The following is a 15,018-nucleotide window of genomic DNA, read 5'->3' as shown; positions in this document are numbered from 1 at the left end:
CCATATTGGTGGGACTGTAAAAAAATACACAATGATGACAATGGCATAATACATCATGATGGTGTCTATATTCAAGTTTTAATGTAACCTTATTTAAACTAAAGCTCTTTTAATGTCTTGGAAATCTCTGTATAAGAATTTATATTTTATAAGAATTTCAAGTACATTCAGAGTAGTGGAAACCCTGGCCATTGGGTTGCGAAAAACATCCCTGAAAAAAGCAAACAGACTGCTTTTGTTTGCTTTTGTTCATTCCATTCCATGTTTGTTGTTGTTGTTATCATCCTAGCGGTGATGTGTTTTGTGCATCAGTGTGATCAGTGGACAGGAATATATATATATATATATGTATATATTTCACTCTTCTGTGCCAGCACACTTGGCGATAAGTGATATTTTAACCACCACTGGGACAGCTATAATTCAATTGTCTCTTGTAATAAAATCCAACAGTGACAGAGCATAGAGAAGTTGAAATCCTCTCACAGCACTGGTCTGCCCCTGCTGCAGAAGGAAATTGACAATTTAAATCCTGATTCCGAATGCAGTTCCAGAAGGGCAAAGGTAAAGAAGCCGATTAAACAATTACACTGGGCATTCAGGGACTTACACGGTGCGATTTAAAGGGAACACACTGACATAAAAATACACGGTGGAAGAACAAAGACACAAGAATAAACTTGTGAGCTTATTATAGAGCGCATCATTCATGAGAGTATAATAAGGCAGCAGAGTCATGCGTTTCTTCATCTTCCTCTCTGCTTCATCCCTCTTTCTGCGCAGTGGCTGCTGAAGCAGATGTCGGTATTTTTTTTTTTCTGTATTAATTGGATGCCGATGTGCAGTATGAGGCTCCTGGATTTGCACCAATTACAGAGCTCCTGAGTGAAAACAACAGGACAAAGGAAGCCAAAGAAAGAAGCGGGCATGTGCTGCGAATGACGCCGGTGAAGGAACAAGAGCAAATCTTCTCGGCCACAGCAGCAATTTGAAATTAAAATTTAGTTTGGAAGAACACTTTCCAGCGAGGAGTGCTGACTGGTAATGTCGAGAGGGATTTAATGGGAAATGGCACGCTGAACCACAAGCAGCAGCCTGACAGACAGCTCAGAGGGAACGTATGTGGTTAGCCGCCTTTTCAGCGTGCAAACAAGCAATTAGGTGCAATTATGGGGCATATTTCTGAGTTCATCCGAGTACAAGACGATCAAAAACACTTTCAGTGGGCGCTTTTTCAGAGTGACATGCTTTCTACTGAGGTAAGAAAAGCAGCACTCTTCTTTTTGTTTCAAGCGGTAAACAAATCCCATGAAAGAAGTGACCTGTATCATTAAGAACATTCTGTTTTTCAGGGTCTTTAAAACCGCTTTCATACAACTTCAGGATGATTGTTTCCTCGGTTCATTACCTTTCATCTCCAAACATTTTATCTACACTCCTGCGAAAACAGTACCTGAACAAAGACTTCTATTTTAATTGCATGTTTCATCATTCAAAAACAGCCCCACTTAAGTGCTCAAATGTTGCTATGGCAACTAACTGATTTTGGACAACAGAGAAATACTTCCCACTGTAAGTTCCTGTTGCTTGAATATTTTAATTACTGCTTCTCTAATTCTGGATATGCTTGGGATGCATTGGTAGATTCATGTGTTCAAGAGTGATCTTGTGATCAAAATTGAGCTTCTATTAGAGTTTTCATTGCATTGCAAAGTGGGACAAAAAGATTTTTGGTTTTTCAGGTTGTCTCTCTCAAATTGATAAGTGTCACTACTAGAGTTAAAGTCAATCGAAAAAATAAATGTAAAAAACTAGGGTCTAAGTCACCAAACAGGATTTGTTGGCTTGTTTTTGTTTGTATATTTATTGAATTTTTCAACATACCATGTTTCAATTTTGACTCCTGTTATGAGAAGTGGCCGACATACCATAAACTTGCAGACCTCGAATTCCAGATATTGTAGTATTATTGAAGTATTCATGTCACAGGCCTGGTGTAAGTTGCAATATGATCTATTCATGGTTGCGTTGGGCCAAAATGTCAACGCGATGTCTGACTACATGTTTTACCATTTGACAGTGCGAAGTGCCATGACATGTTGCATGACGCTTGTGTGTGTTCCACACAATCTTCAAGAAGTTTGAAGTTCAAGTCAATAATTCCCTTTAAATTAGTGATGCTCCAATCGATCGATTGTGATCAATTATGATCATCTAAATTCAACGAAAAAGCATGTGATCAGTATGAGTCGATCACAGCTATTCACTGCTGATCACAAAGGCTGACCACTTGTTGCAGCATGCAGTCTGTCGAGACCAGCCTTTTCACAGTGGTGGAGGACATCAAGCTTCTACTGAGTGATTGTTTACTTGCAGCCCCGGTAGGTGCTCGCTCTGCCACAGCTCCACCAGACAGTGTAGCACTCAAAACCACATTTGGAGAACAAATGGGTATCCAATCCATGTGATCGGCACTGGTGATCCGCACTCTAGTTGATAGGTATTGGTGATCGGCAGCATGAGGCCATCTTCTATCCAATTTGGTTTCCAGCCCGGTCATGCTGAAGTCATACCTACTGTCTAACACACAGTCTAGACATGGTGTGGTATCGGGTACATGTCCGTGGCTCTGCTCATCAGAAACCAAGCCAGGTATCTTCTGGACAGCATTTTTTGACAATGATTTATAACTGTCAAGGGAATGTCAAGACCACAAGCACAAAACATGAGGTTTACTAAACAATCTCACTTCATGTATTTCATCACTGCAGGATTAGCCCATGTGTCTTGTTTCTATTCCTCTTTCCAACCCACCTCACATGCTCCAAGTTCTGTTGATCACAACCCTTATGGGCAAGGCACAATAGAATTTCAGGGAACTAGTCCTGGACCAACGATTATGTTCGTCATGAAATGACGGAACAAATGTCCATTCAGGTATGAAGCTGATGATCACAATTTTGTCTTCTACCAGACATTGTTATTGTGTATGCGTTCTTGTCATGAAAGAATCAAACGTACCGTACAGTCTGATCCGACAACCACCCTGCATCACAGTTGTCATATCCGTCGGCAAACGTGGCCAGCAGCTGACTTGGCGTTGCAATGATGGCCGAATTTTCCAAACACACCCTCTTGGCATCAGCAAAGGACAGAGCGTAGCGGTCATGAGGGGCGCGGTAGTGAAACACCACTCCTGGAGATAAAAGTAGAAACATGACCATTAGGTCCTGAGTCACTCTAATGTCTCTGGCCTGCAACCTTGGACCATGAAAACATGACCGAGCCCTTCAGACATCATTATGTCCAAACATCTGCGTTGGGAGAAAAAAATGGTATCAGGCTCTGGATGTGCATGAAAGAGCCAGCTGTATCCACCTGTCACTTGTTTATATGAAAAGAAAAGTGATCAACAAGCAGCAGTATTGTTTACCGCAAACACAGCACTATCATTTTCACGGTAATGAAGGGGAGGTGAGGCAATTAACACTGCAGCGTTTTTTGTTTTTGTACAATTTGGGCGATGCAGGCAAAAGGCAGTACCCAGTAGAAGATATTAATAAAAACATCAATGATGCAATCTGAGCCAAGGTTGAAAGACAAGCTCTAATGCATGTAGTTTCTCCAGATAACGGAACAAACACGTTGGTGCTTTTCTGCATTGAGAGTGACTCTTTGGGAGCGTGATCATATGGTGAGAAGCATAGACGTGGTCTGCAGTTACTCATATACAGAAGATGTCATCATCTTGCAACAATAAATGAATATTGTTAATATGAGAAGTTATTCGATTGTCCAGAACTTGAAGGTCGGAAGCTGGCGGCATATTGAACATTTGGAGGGCAAATGAAAGGGCAAGAACTTAGAAAGCCAGAGGAACACATCAGAAAGGTAAAAGAAATGAAACTGGGGACACATTGAGACACAATTCCCTGAGCTGCAAAGGCGAAAAGGAGCAAATACCCCACTTAAATGAGAACGGAATCGCTTTAGAAGTGTCCGTCTAATGTTCCCTCACCTCCCACCTCTGCCTGCCGTTCACACAGCGGTGCTCCCTGGAGGAGACGGTAGTCACATAAAAGCTGGTGGGCGTTTGAAGACTGAGCCAGGGCCTTTATCTTAGCTGGCTTTGTCAGGGAGGGTGACAGAGATTCCTGTGAGATGGAGAGCCGCCTGCAATTTGAACTTAAGCACCGCAGGCAAAGGCAGGGAGTGGTGACCCCATGTATGTTTGTGACTCATCAATCATGTCCAGATTTTTTTTTTCAATGTAGTACAAAGGTAGTCAAGACAGTGGCTGGTGTAACCTACAATATAGCTTTGTTTTTGGAATTGCTGCCAAAATACTTGAGAATGGCAGGAGGTGGCACAGGCTCTGGACCTATATGCTTCTTTTAATAAAGACCTGGAGGAGACTCTGACGGCTCTGGATCTCTTTAACTACCCTGAATCACAATCATCGGTTGTGAAGTACATATATTCCTGCCCTGCTGCAACTACACTAACATAAATCATTTGAGAGTCTTTGCCACACTCCGAGAGTTGAAAAAAGAAGAAGATGGTAATAAAAAACCAACAATGGTTCTTCCAAGTCCTGTCACATCTTAATTTACTTTCTTCACCCACTGCTTTTTTTCCCCATAACTATTGACAATCACATTGAAATGATACATTAAAAAGGCTTGTTTTCTTTCAAGGGCAATGTTCATTTTCCACAGTGTTTCTTCTCCCTGAAAATAAATCAATGCAATACACCACAAAAACATGAAAATCAGCCTCAGAACAAAGTGCTTGCCAAGATATCTTTCTTTTTCAATTAAGTGCACCTAAAATCAAATGATATGGAAAACAAATAACATAGTTGAAGTCATGGTGGAATGACATTTCCCTCCTTTTTGTCCTTGTTTTATCATAATCAGCCATAAAATGTAAGTTTAACTTCAGACTCTTTTGTTTCCCTTCTGTCTGTCTTCTGTTTCGGCTTGGAAGCCCCTCACATCAGTGACGGTACATAATGTGGCCCCCACTCCGGAACTAGTGGCGTTGCAATTCAATTCATTGAATGTAATTGATTACAAGGTAGATATTAGATTAATTTACAGAGATCAATCATTACCATCAACATCACAATTCTATTAAACGTCTGTTCATATTTGATGGACAATTGGGTTGTTCTGTGTGTCAACAGTCAACTGACAGCTCCAACAAGTCTTGATGACACTGTTATTATCCGATACTATATTTCTTAAAGGAAAAAAAATAACACAGCTGGAATTACCGTGAAACTGCTCTCCTGGTCTACAGTTTCTGAGCCAGTTAAAGCCAAATATCTTGAAACAGAGGCTGACACACGCGATCAATATCACCCTGGTATAATTGGTGAGACACGGACAATTGACCAGTCAATATGTGCAGCGAGAAACATCCAAGCTGCTCACAAAGCCGAGACTAAGAGTGAATGTGCGAGAGTAAGGAGGGAGGGGCAACGGAAAAAAAAAGGAAAAAACATGTCCCTCTGGAGGGCCGACGGTAGGATTCTTCTGTGTGATGTGCCATCTGCATTGATATGATATTGACGTAGCCAAGGAGTATCAGGTTAATAAAATTAACCCACAGAGGAAATGGTGTGAGAGTAAAGTTGGTCGGCCATGTTTTCATGTTCCCCCCCTGCCAATTAAGACTGCACCCTGGAGATGGCTACTCCTCACCAGCTGGATAATTGGATTCACTCTGAAGGAACGTTTTTTTTTTTTGTAGCATGTTAATCGATTGTCCAAGACAGAGAGCAGAGTCTCTGAGGCATCTTTGGACAACGTTCTCAAAACATAAAAGGTCTTGTATTGAGAGAGTCTGGGAAGTCTTTAGTGGCATATGCAATTGAGGGGATTACGCCAACCACACACTTCTTTTGTATGATCTGAATATAGGTAAGGAAACGGTGTATTTGTTAATTTTGCAATAACAATATTTCGATTAACATGGGTTCAGATGAAGCACCGGGGAGAAATGACCCTCATCCTGTCAGGCTTTACCATCTGGTGAAATATTAGCAAAGGTAGTGCACATGGCAAAGATCAAGTGCAGGAAGAAAAAAAAAGTGCAATGTTTGAACAGAATTATTTGCCATCAGAGCCTTGAGCACTGTTCAAATTGGATTTTTTTAAACCAGCTGATGTTGATAACATTAACGGTCAACTCACACAAGGGCTCTCAAATGGGAAAGGTCAACTCATAAGCGACAGTCTGTTCCTGCCACCATGTGCCTGTGCGGTTGCCGATGTGCATGCATGAATCCAGTTTGCTTTGGTGCGAACAGATGCAACAAACCTCAACAAATACTGCGCCATGATTCACAACCAATTAGGACAGTTAATAATATTTTTACTGCCAGCCTACTGGCTCAGCATCACCAGTGATGTGAGTGTCGTGATTTGATATAGACAACTGACATGGTGCCATCGGTACAAAAATCTTCCCGCATTTCCACTCTCCCTCATGTCCCCTTTTCGAAGAGTCTGTTAGATTTCATTAAATAATAAGGACAGAAATGAGCCAGTGTCACAATGTAAAAGCTAGTAAAAGCAAGTACTTTTTCTTAGCATCAGAGTGCATTACTGAAAACAAAATGGAAGTGAACAGAAAAGAAAAAATGGTGCCAGAGAACATTCTATGGAAGATAAAATGAAACAAAACTAATGAAAACTATATTATATTCCAAACAGGACACTGTAACAGGAGCTGATTTGTCACTGTGATGCAGGATGACCAATGTGTAGTTCCAAATGTAACATAGCAGAAATCATATGTATTGGTTCCCAAATCAATAACAAAGTTGGTGTTATTATCGTATCCCCACTTCAGGACAGAACCAAAGTCTGTCTATAGAAAAGGTGTTTGTGTCAATCTGAGTTGGACACAATGAGGCAAAACCCATGTTCAGTGAAGTTGTTTGTTTGGCTTTGAGGCATATGTTGACTGTAACGTGGCAAATGATTTTGTATATATCCCTGGTCCTCGTAGCAAAATAAATAATTTTCAGTGAGTCCCCTGGAAAGACACTAATGACTGCCCTGCAGCTCACATACTTAATTATTATTATAACAACACAGCCAGATGCCAACAGCAAATTTCTAAATAAAGCCAGGGCAGTAATTGTTTTGTCAATCTTCTGATGACATACTTGATGTGAATTAATAAAGTAGTGGTGTAATTTCAGTTTTGGGTGTAAACAGAAGTTTAGAGGGGGAATTAATTTTTTATATTTCATGGTTTATATTGGGGATTTTATGAATCATTATTTGGCCATGCACAGGACATCTCTACAAAGCATTACTGAGCAAACTTAACAATGTCAGACGTATGTACAATAACGCATTTAGTCACCACAAACACATGAAAGCTGATTTATTTCAGTGAACTGATTGTTTTAAAAGGTACTTTTTTTTCTTGCTGGGTGTGTGAGTAGCAGCGTTGAGCACTTCCAAAAGTGACATGTAAGTCCAGAACACCAGCAAAGTCAAAACGCTTTCAAGCGAATCCTGGAAATTGAATGTGAAAATAATTCAACTCTTTTTTTAAGTCATTGAGAAACAAACAAAGTGAAAGTGGGGCAGGTAATAAAGACACAACTGAGATGACACAAGAAACTGATGTCTAAGTTCATAAATCATTTCCCGACACACTGAAAATGCCCTCAGCAGCACAGTGAGTGGCAGTGTCCCGCCTGTTAAGATTCGGATGGGATGGGCAGTTAACTGTTCCCCTTAATTAACAACAAAAACCCAAATTATCAACACCTACTTCTATGATCCTCAACCAACAGCGTTGTTCACTTTGTATGATTCATGGCTGAATCTTTATAGCTGTTTATGATTTTCATCTTTCTTCTCGATGACTTAAACATCTACATCCATGGTGCTGCTAAATTTACCTGTGACCTCCAGAGGAACTGTGTCCTGTTCATCATTGATGCCAACCACCACCTCACAGCGGTAAAGTCCAGAGTCGCTGGAGCGCAGCCCAGTGATCGACAGGCTGGCGTTGTATCGGTTTCCGTTGTAACCAGGTAGAGTTACGCGGCCCTGGAAAGCTTTTTTCACCTGAGGGGAAAGTCGTAGCAAGGGAGATGATTTAAAAATTACATCCCGTGTGTGTTAACAACAAAGAAAAGAGAAAGTCATGCAGATGCTGGCCTGTGGGGAAGAAGTGTACCTTGACAACATTGTCTTTAGCCACCAGGACAGATTGCTCTTTCTGCAGGCCATCTGAGCCTCTTTGGCCCCAAACCTTGGTCCATTTAATCCGTGGGGGCTCTGGGGATGACCCAGCCCCCGGGCGGAGAGTGAAGAGGCAGGGGAGCAGAACTGTTTTGGACAGCTCTTCACTTATGGTCTTATGGGTCACCTTCCGCATATTCACCACCGTGTCAGCATTTGTTATGCCTGAGAAGAGGCAAGAGGAGGAGGCTGGAGTTACAAAGTAAATAACATTGCATCCATTGATTTCTCATTCAGTGAAATAGATACAACATAGCTGGTTGGGTGACACAGAGCAACACGTGTAAACACTTGTTAAAATGATTTTGTAGTGCTCATTTGACTATTGATCAAGCACCTATTAGACCATGGTTTGTCTGAGTGGTGTGAGAGACTTCTCCCTTTTACATTTGACTTTTTTCCTAAACATGAAAGCACCTTTGTTGTGGTATCATTAATACCTCCTCATGTGACTCTTCAAATTTGAAGTTGTGTTTTTGAAGCAAGGAAACACATCAACATATCTGAACACTCCTGACTTTTATTTTTTTAATGTGGGAAAACGGCAACCTACTGTGACTGTGATAAGCAACTTCAACGTGTTACAGGCCTGGCACCACAGACACACCTGCCCATTGTCTCACTGCAATGACTTTATCATAACTATCAAAGCGTAAGCATGTTTCATAAGCCACCATTCATTCCTTCAACTTCTTTTCTGTACGAATAGAATAGGTGAACAAAATTCGATGGTACTGACTACAGGGAATAAGACCAGAATACTCCAGCTCAAATCCTTTGGCTAAACACAATACCTAAAAAAAAGGCTTACTTAAATAAACAAATGAAACAAACAAATGCCCAACAATGGACAGTGAGTCCAGTCATGCAAGGGCATCACTGTGAGTCCAGCATTTCCACACAAAAACAAGACAAAAATACAACAGCAGGCGCCTTTGTTGCCAACATAGGATAACTAGGATAACAGTGAGATTTTAATGCCGGGAAAACCTGGCTATTTGGCTATTTACCGTGTTAGTGGAAGAAAAACTAGTGTCGATGTACTGTATATATACACACTCAAGCATGGTATGGTGATGCTTAATGTATCAAGTGATTTGTGTGACCTCAGAAGCAATAGCTCGACTCCCACTATGATGTCTGATACACAAATCGCTCCGTCAGATGCATAGTCATTCGTCCAAATCCCTCTTCACACTTATGATAATAGCTCTTTTCACTCCATTGCATCCTTCGACAGAGACTTGTGCAAGTTAAATTGGTATTATAGTGATCCATAAAATGCTGGTTTGAAGTCAAAAGAAAGGAAAAATGTGACGTCAAAACATTATTTACTCAACCATATCAAAAGAAGAGAACGCAGATAAATAGAAGAAAGAATTTACAAAGAGAGCAAAAGGGAGTGATTTAAATCTTGGAGCTGTTGAAGGAAGAGGTGATTGATCCCATTGCTCCTGCTGTACGTTTCCACATATTCTATTTCTGTGAATTCTACCCACAACTCACTACGGTCTGCTGGAACAACTCTCACGGTCACTTAAGACACACTTGAACATTACTCCCAGACTTTCCTAACCACCTCAAGTACTAGTCGCTGACTTTCATTCTGAGTACAAATTACAAGTGGGCATTTCATTTTGCCAAGGGTCCTTTGAACATGTGTTTAACATGGAATGGTTAAAATGAACCCACACTGTTGTTCATTTTCTGTGCAGACAAAACCCATATTCAAATCAGGGGAGGATTAGGTGTATAGAATGCATGTACTGTATATCATCTCATCTGTAGACCAAGCCACACAGGCTTCACCACTTATTGTTGGATATGAAGGCCGTTTTTTCATTCGATCAGAGTCACACTTTGAACAAAACCTGATATTTAAACTACTCACCTCCCAGACATATACAAGCGGCGATGTGCCTACCGTCCAAGCTCATCGCCTAATGTCTACATATGGCTATACATACCAACTATCGTTGACGGCAGAGATTCACACTCACAGTGACTAACAGTTATTTAGTAATTCAATGAAAGCCCTAATTAAAAACTATAAGATGAGAGCAAAACAATGTCAGAGCAAAAGTATCCAGCAATAATGACAATAATAATGTCTGTATTCTGCCCCCATTCACCCACTCCCATGATCCTTAGCACAGTTTGCTTCTGGATCGCCTGAATAATATACAGTGGAACCTCGGTTTTCGAACGTCCCAGACTTCGAACAAATCGCAGTTTTAATTTTTTTGCATCTGATTTTGAACAAGAATCCAGAACTCGAACGTCCCCAAAAAAGCCTGAAAAAACATAACATGCACGGACCGATCAGCTGACCCACAACGCGTTTTGTTATTGTGTATAACGAAGCCTCTGTATGCAGACGTGTCCCGCTACATTTACTGACTGTTTTTTCTTCATATTGAGGTGTAAAACCTTTCCTGTCTCCACACTGGACCGTGGTAGAGTGTGTGACTGTTGTCTGCTGGAGCTCAGACAGGGATGAGGCGAGTCTCGGACAGAGCGTTACTTGGTTTATGACTTTGTCACAGCCAAACTGCACAGAAGCGCACATTCAGAGCTGGACACGCACCGGGCACCTCTTCACTTCTGGAGAGACGTCACTCACTCGGCAACCCCTCCCACATGCAGTGGCCACACACATAGACGAACAGCACACCTGCAGCAGACACTCTACATTCACTCCTACAAAAGACTATTTTAAGGCTTGGAACGCATGATTTCTTTTTCCATTTATTGTAATGGGAAAAATCGATTCAGATTTCGAACAAATCAAACAATCTCGAACGGCCGTCTGGAATGGATTGTGGCTCGAGAACCGAGGTACCACTGTACTTGAAATCCCTAAGAAACAGTAGTAAACTTGAAGTTAACTTTATTAAGTACACTTGAATATAAGTGCACGTCTGCATGCTACTTTTACGTATTTCAAAAGTAAAATTCATGTACACTTCCTCAGTTTTAGTATAAAATAAGTATACTCATAGTACACTTGAATAAACTTTGTTTCTAGGGGTAAGCAACCAAAACTGCAGCACAGAACAAGAGCATCAACATCATCATCATTTTTTTACCCCAGAATCTTCAGAATAAAATCAACACTGACATTTACTGATTTTAGTTTTGCTGCATTTTAGTGCATTACATTATGTGAGACTTTACTCCCCACATAATGCTTGCTTATCTTCTTATTTATTTTTTAACACATTCATGGTCCTCTGCCTCCTTGATGATATTTCAGTGAGACAAATAAATTCTGACCAATTTTGCTAACAATTTATGGCTAAAAATAATTGCTTGTGGAATATTCACTAACGTGTAGGCAACGATTATTTGGGTTCTCTGAAGGAAAAAAAAAACGTCTTTCTCGAGAGTTGATCACATTCCAGTCACTTTCTTTCTATCTTTGCTTCTTGCCCCTGGAGGCTTTGGCTCTGTTCTTTGTTTACACCAAACATACACACGTGAGATAAAGTGCAGTCCCTCAAGACTACCAAACAGCTTCTGCTCAACCGCAGAGCTCAGACTGCGCTTGAAACCAATTCTGTCTCCAGCTATGAGGCATCAATAATGTTTCATCCACGTGCCAGCACCATTTGGGAAACATTATACTTCTCTGCTGCCAATTGCAAACCAGCACCGCAAAAGGCGCCAAGTAGGCTTAACAGTCACGTTCTCATTCATATTCTCTTTTCTAACTCTGCACCGTCGGTCTTCACTATTTACACAAATGTCTGTTTTTGTGTTGGTGCTGAGGATGCGATTTGGACACAAATACTGAGTTAATGCCAGACCCCCTGCTGAAACTCCTGAATTATACTGTGATGAAAGCAAAAAGAAAACAAAGTTTAGTTCTTGGTGGTAATCACAGCAAAACACGCGGAGGTTGCGGCGCGGCTTCAATTTCACATCTGCATTTAGATAGAACTGTTATCACTACCGTAAGCTAAACAAGTCTGTTGTTGGTACATATTGCTATTTGAAATAAACAGTCACAGAAGTTCGGGGAGAAACTTAAACCAAGACAGATGTGCGTTATTTTGAAATTGACTTATTATTACAAATTCATATTTTGATGCAGAAATTGACATTTCAGCTGTAATTATGTAGGTTTTGGTAATAAATAAATACAATAAAAATAAAATATAACTACAACATAACTACAGCAACTGTAACAGTTCAAACAAATACACTTTCATGCGTGTTGTCGTTCATCAGGATTCAAATACTTCATTCTCATCATGGTTCAAGCCTAGTCAACCACACACAAGCTCATCTTCCTCAGCCTTTATACTCTGGTTGAAATGTAGTTAATGGGATCACATGCTGATAATAAAAAGACATTTTTCAATTGAATCAGGATGACTTGTGAAAACATCAACATAAAAGGATTCAAGTACTTGACTGTACAAAGACAATTTATCATCTTGTGTTTGTTCCCTGATTAAGGTTGCGGGAGGTGCAGCCAAGGTTTGAGACTGTAGTGAATGACAGCCCCTCACTCACAACTGCAATTCAGAGTCATCAAACAAACTCATGTACTGAAGGTTTAGGGTGTGGGAGGAAACTGGAGCGCCCAGAGCAAACCAACACCAGGGTGAGGAGACCAGGCAAATTCCTCACAAGAAGAACCCATGGTTTTTACAGAGAGTTGCCAAAAACAGGATTCAGCTTAAGAGGCCTCAGCGCAAACCACTGCCCCACCATGCAGCACCATAAAGGCTACAGAATTAAAATCCTTGACAGTGAAAAGAAAAATAATGTAGAATTGTTTCTTTCTATGATGAAAGCTATGACATGTCATGGAGATGAATTTGTTACGTTTCTTACAAAAGAGCAGAAGGAACAGTCAGGAATCTCTTGGATACAGTTTCAAAGGCAACTAACAGTCTCTGCACAGGCACAGGAGAGAAATAGCTAAACTTCAGATGATATAAGCAGTTTTCAATATATTTTTGATGTATTACACAATGAAAATCAAAAAGTCAAATGTTTCACACACCTTTTCGCTCGTTGGCACGGATTTAGCATTAAAAGAGATTTTTGTTGTTCTATCTGTGTCTCTTTCTGTATTCATGCTTGAGCAGAAGAAAGCCATCCACGTTTTAATTTCTGCAGAACTGTACAACAACACCGTTTTAAAGTTGTGATGAGGAAAGCAGAAAACACATTAGTGAAAAATATGAAGTGTGAGGCAAGTTAGTGGAGGAGTTGAAGACAGATCTTTTTCACAGCGCTGGAACATTGACTAGAGATTTACCCCCACCCCAGGGGAACTGGCAGTTCAGATGATAGAAGAACTCTAAGACAACTTTTGTTGTGTTGATTTCACATGATCTAGCAATTCGACTGTGTCAGATATTCTTTGGTGTGAGACCACGCACTGCCTTCACAAAAAAGGTTTCTTTCCATGACATGACTTCAATTTCATCCGCATCACTCACACACAATTCAATAATATTGATGCAACACTATTATAATCTTGGACTTTTACAATGTATGCCAGAGAAACTTCACTGATCTGTCTTGCTCTTTATAAATGTCGGAAGGACAAAGTGTTCGAGGTCACGCCTTGCAACCTCTCCCCAAGGCCCGACTTTAAACAGCTTGTCGATATAAAACTTGAATCCCCCTATTTTCTTTCTGCTGCTTCACAGTGGTGTCTACAAGATCATCACCGTAGGCCCATCTGTCTTCACTTTAGTGGTGCTCCAGAATTATTAAACACAGTCGGATGGCCCTTTATGTGTCTGGCACTTGGATGGGAGAGCACACTGGGTGGGCACTAAGGGCTTTTTTTTACTGTAAAATGCAAGGCAAGGTTACCTTGTTTTTATTGCAAATTTGACACTGGTGATTTTAAAGCTGATTTGAGGTTGACAGTTCTAAAACATTGGTTGGAATATGGGGGTCACAAATGCAGGAATTTTGTGTGATAAAGATCAATACCAACCTCACATCCCTTTGCTTATTGAGAGCTGATCAATTTCTAACTCACAGCACCATAACTAAAGATAGATATCTTCAATGCTGTGGGGTTGGAATCATATTGAAAAACATTGCAGATTGTGTTCGTACTTCAATTGTAGTTGACCACTGGGATCATCACAGTTCCTGTTTTTCCTTGTGGTTTTGTATTTTGTATTGAGAGGGGCTGGTACAAACGGTGTGAGGAAATCTATGATCACCTCCACAGAGGCACTGAAAGGATTTGCATCACCCTGAGATCACGTCCTCAGACCTTGCACTGCTGGCTACTTGTTCTCCTCATTCCACTTATTCCTCTTGAGAACCCTTGACGTTCGCACTGAAGTAGCCAGTGCGGATTTTCTTCAACACATTCTAAATCCTCCATGACAGACGGCATCAAGAGAATCACTGCAGAATCTCTACATGCGACTTGAAACTTTTTTTTTTCCCCATCATGTGTCCACTGCATCATGATATAGGAGCGAAACTGAAACTAAGTTCCGGATGGAATACTTGTCGTCAAATGGAGACGCGCAGACCTGCTACTAGAACAAAGGAAAAAATAAAAATAAAAACAACACATGACCCAATGAGCCAGGTTAAGATGTGTAACAAGGTTTTACCTTTAATTTACCTTTGTCTATTCCACACGTTACATTAATATATCAAGTAGTCGGTGAACAGGCTTGACACCACTTCCCTTACCACTATCCATGTCACCTCCCTTCAAAACAGAGGTTTATTTCTTTGCAACTTA

The 15,018-nt window shown here is 40.7% G+C and overlaps 1 protein-coding gene across 3 annotated transcripts in view; it reads right to left on the bottom strand.

Moving 5' to 3' along the window:
- The window catches only part of ncanb (neurocan b), a 166,570-nt gene that overhangs the window by 83,708 nt on the left and 67,844 nt on the right, over positions 1-15,018 (bottom strand). For all 3 annotated transcript variants that reach the window (XM_053847980.1, XM_053847973.1, XM_053847988.1), the window contains exons 4-6: positions 8,212-8,441; positions 7,931-8,099; positions 3,022-3,196 (exon numbers count right to left, since the gene is read on the bottom strand). In XM_053847980.1, coding sequence (XP_053703955.1) covers positions 3,022-3,196; positions 7,931-8,099; positions 8,212-8,441 — 574 coding nt within the window. The remainder of the gene's footprint in view (positions 1-3,021; positions 3,197-7,930; positions 8,100-8,211; positions 8,442-15,018) is intronic.

The sequence above is a fragment of the Synchiropus splendidus genome, chromosome 1 (genome assembly GCF_027744825.2).
Source record: "Synchiropus splendidus isolate RoL2022-P1 chromosome 1, RoL_Sspl_1.0, whole genome shotgun sequence".
NCBI lineage: Eukaryota > Metazoa > Chordata > Actinopteri > Syngnathiformes > Callionymidae > Synchiropus > Synchiropus splendidus.
This window is presented reverse-complemented; position numbering and strand designations above follow the sequence as displayed.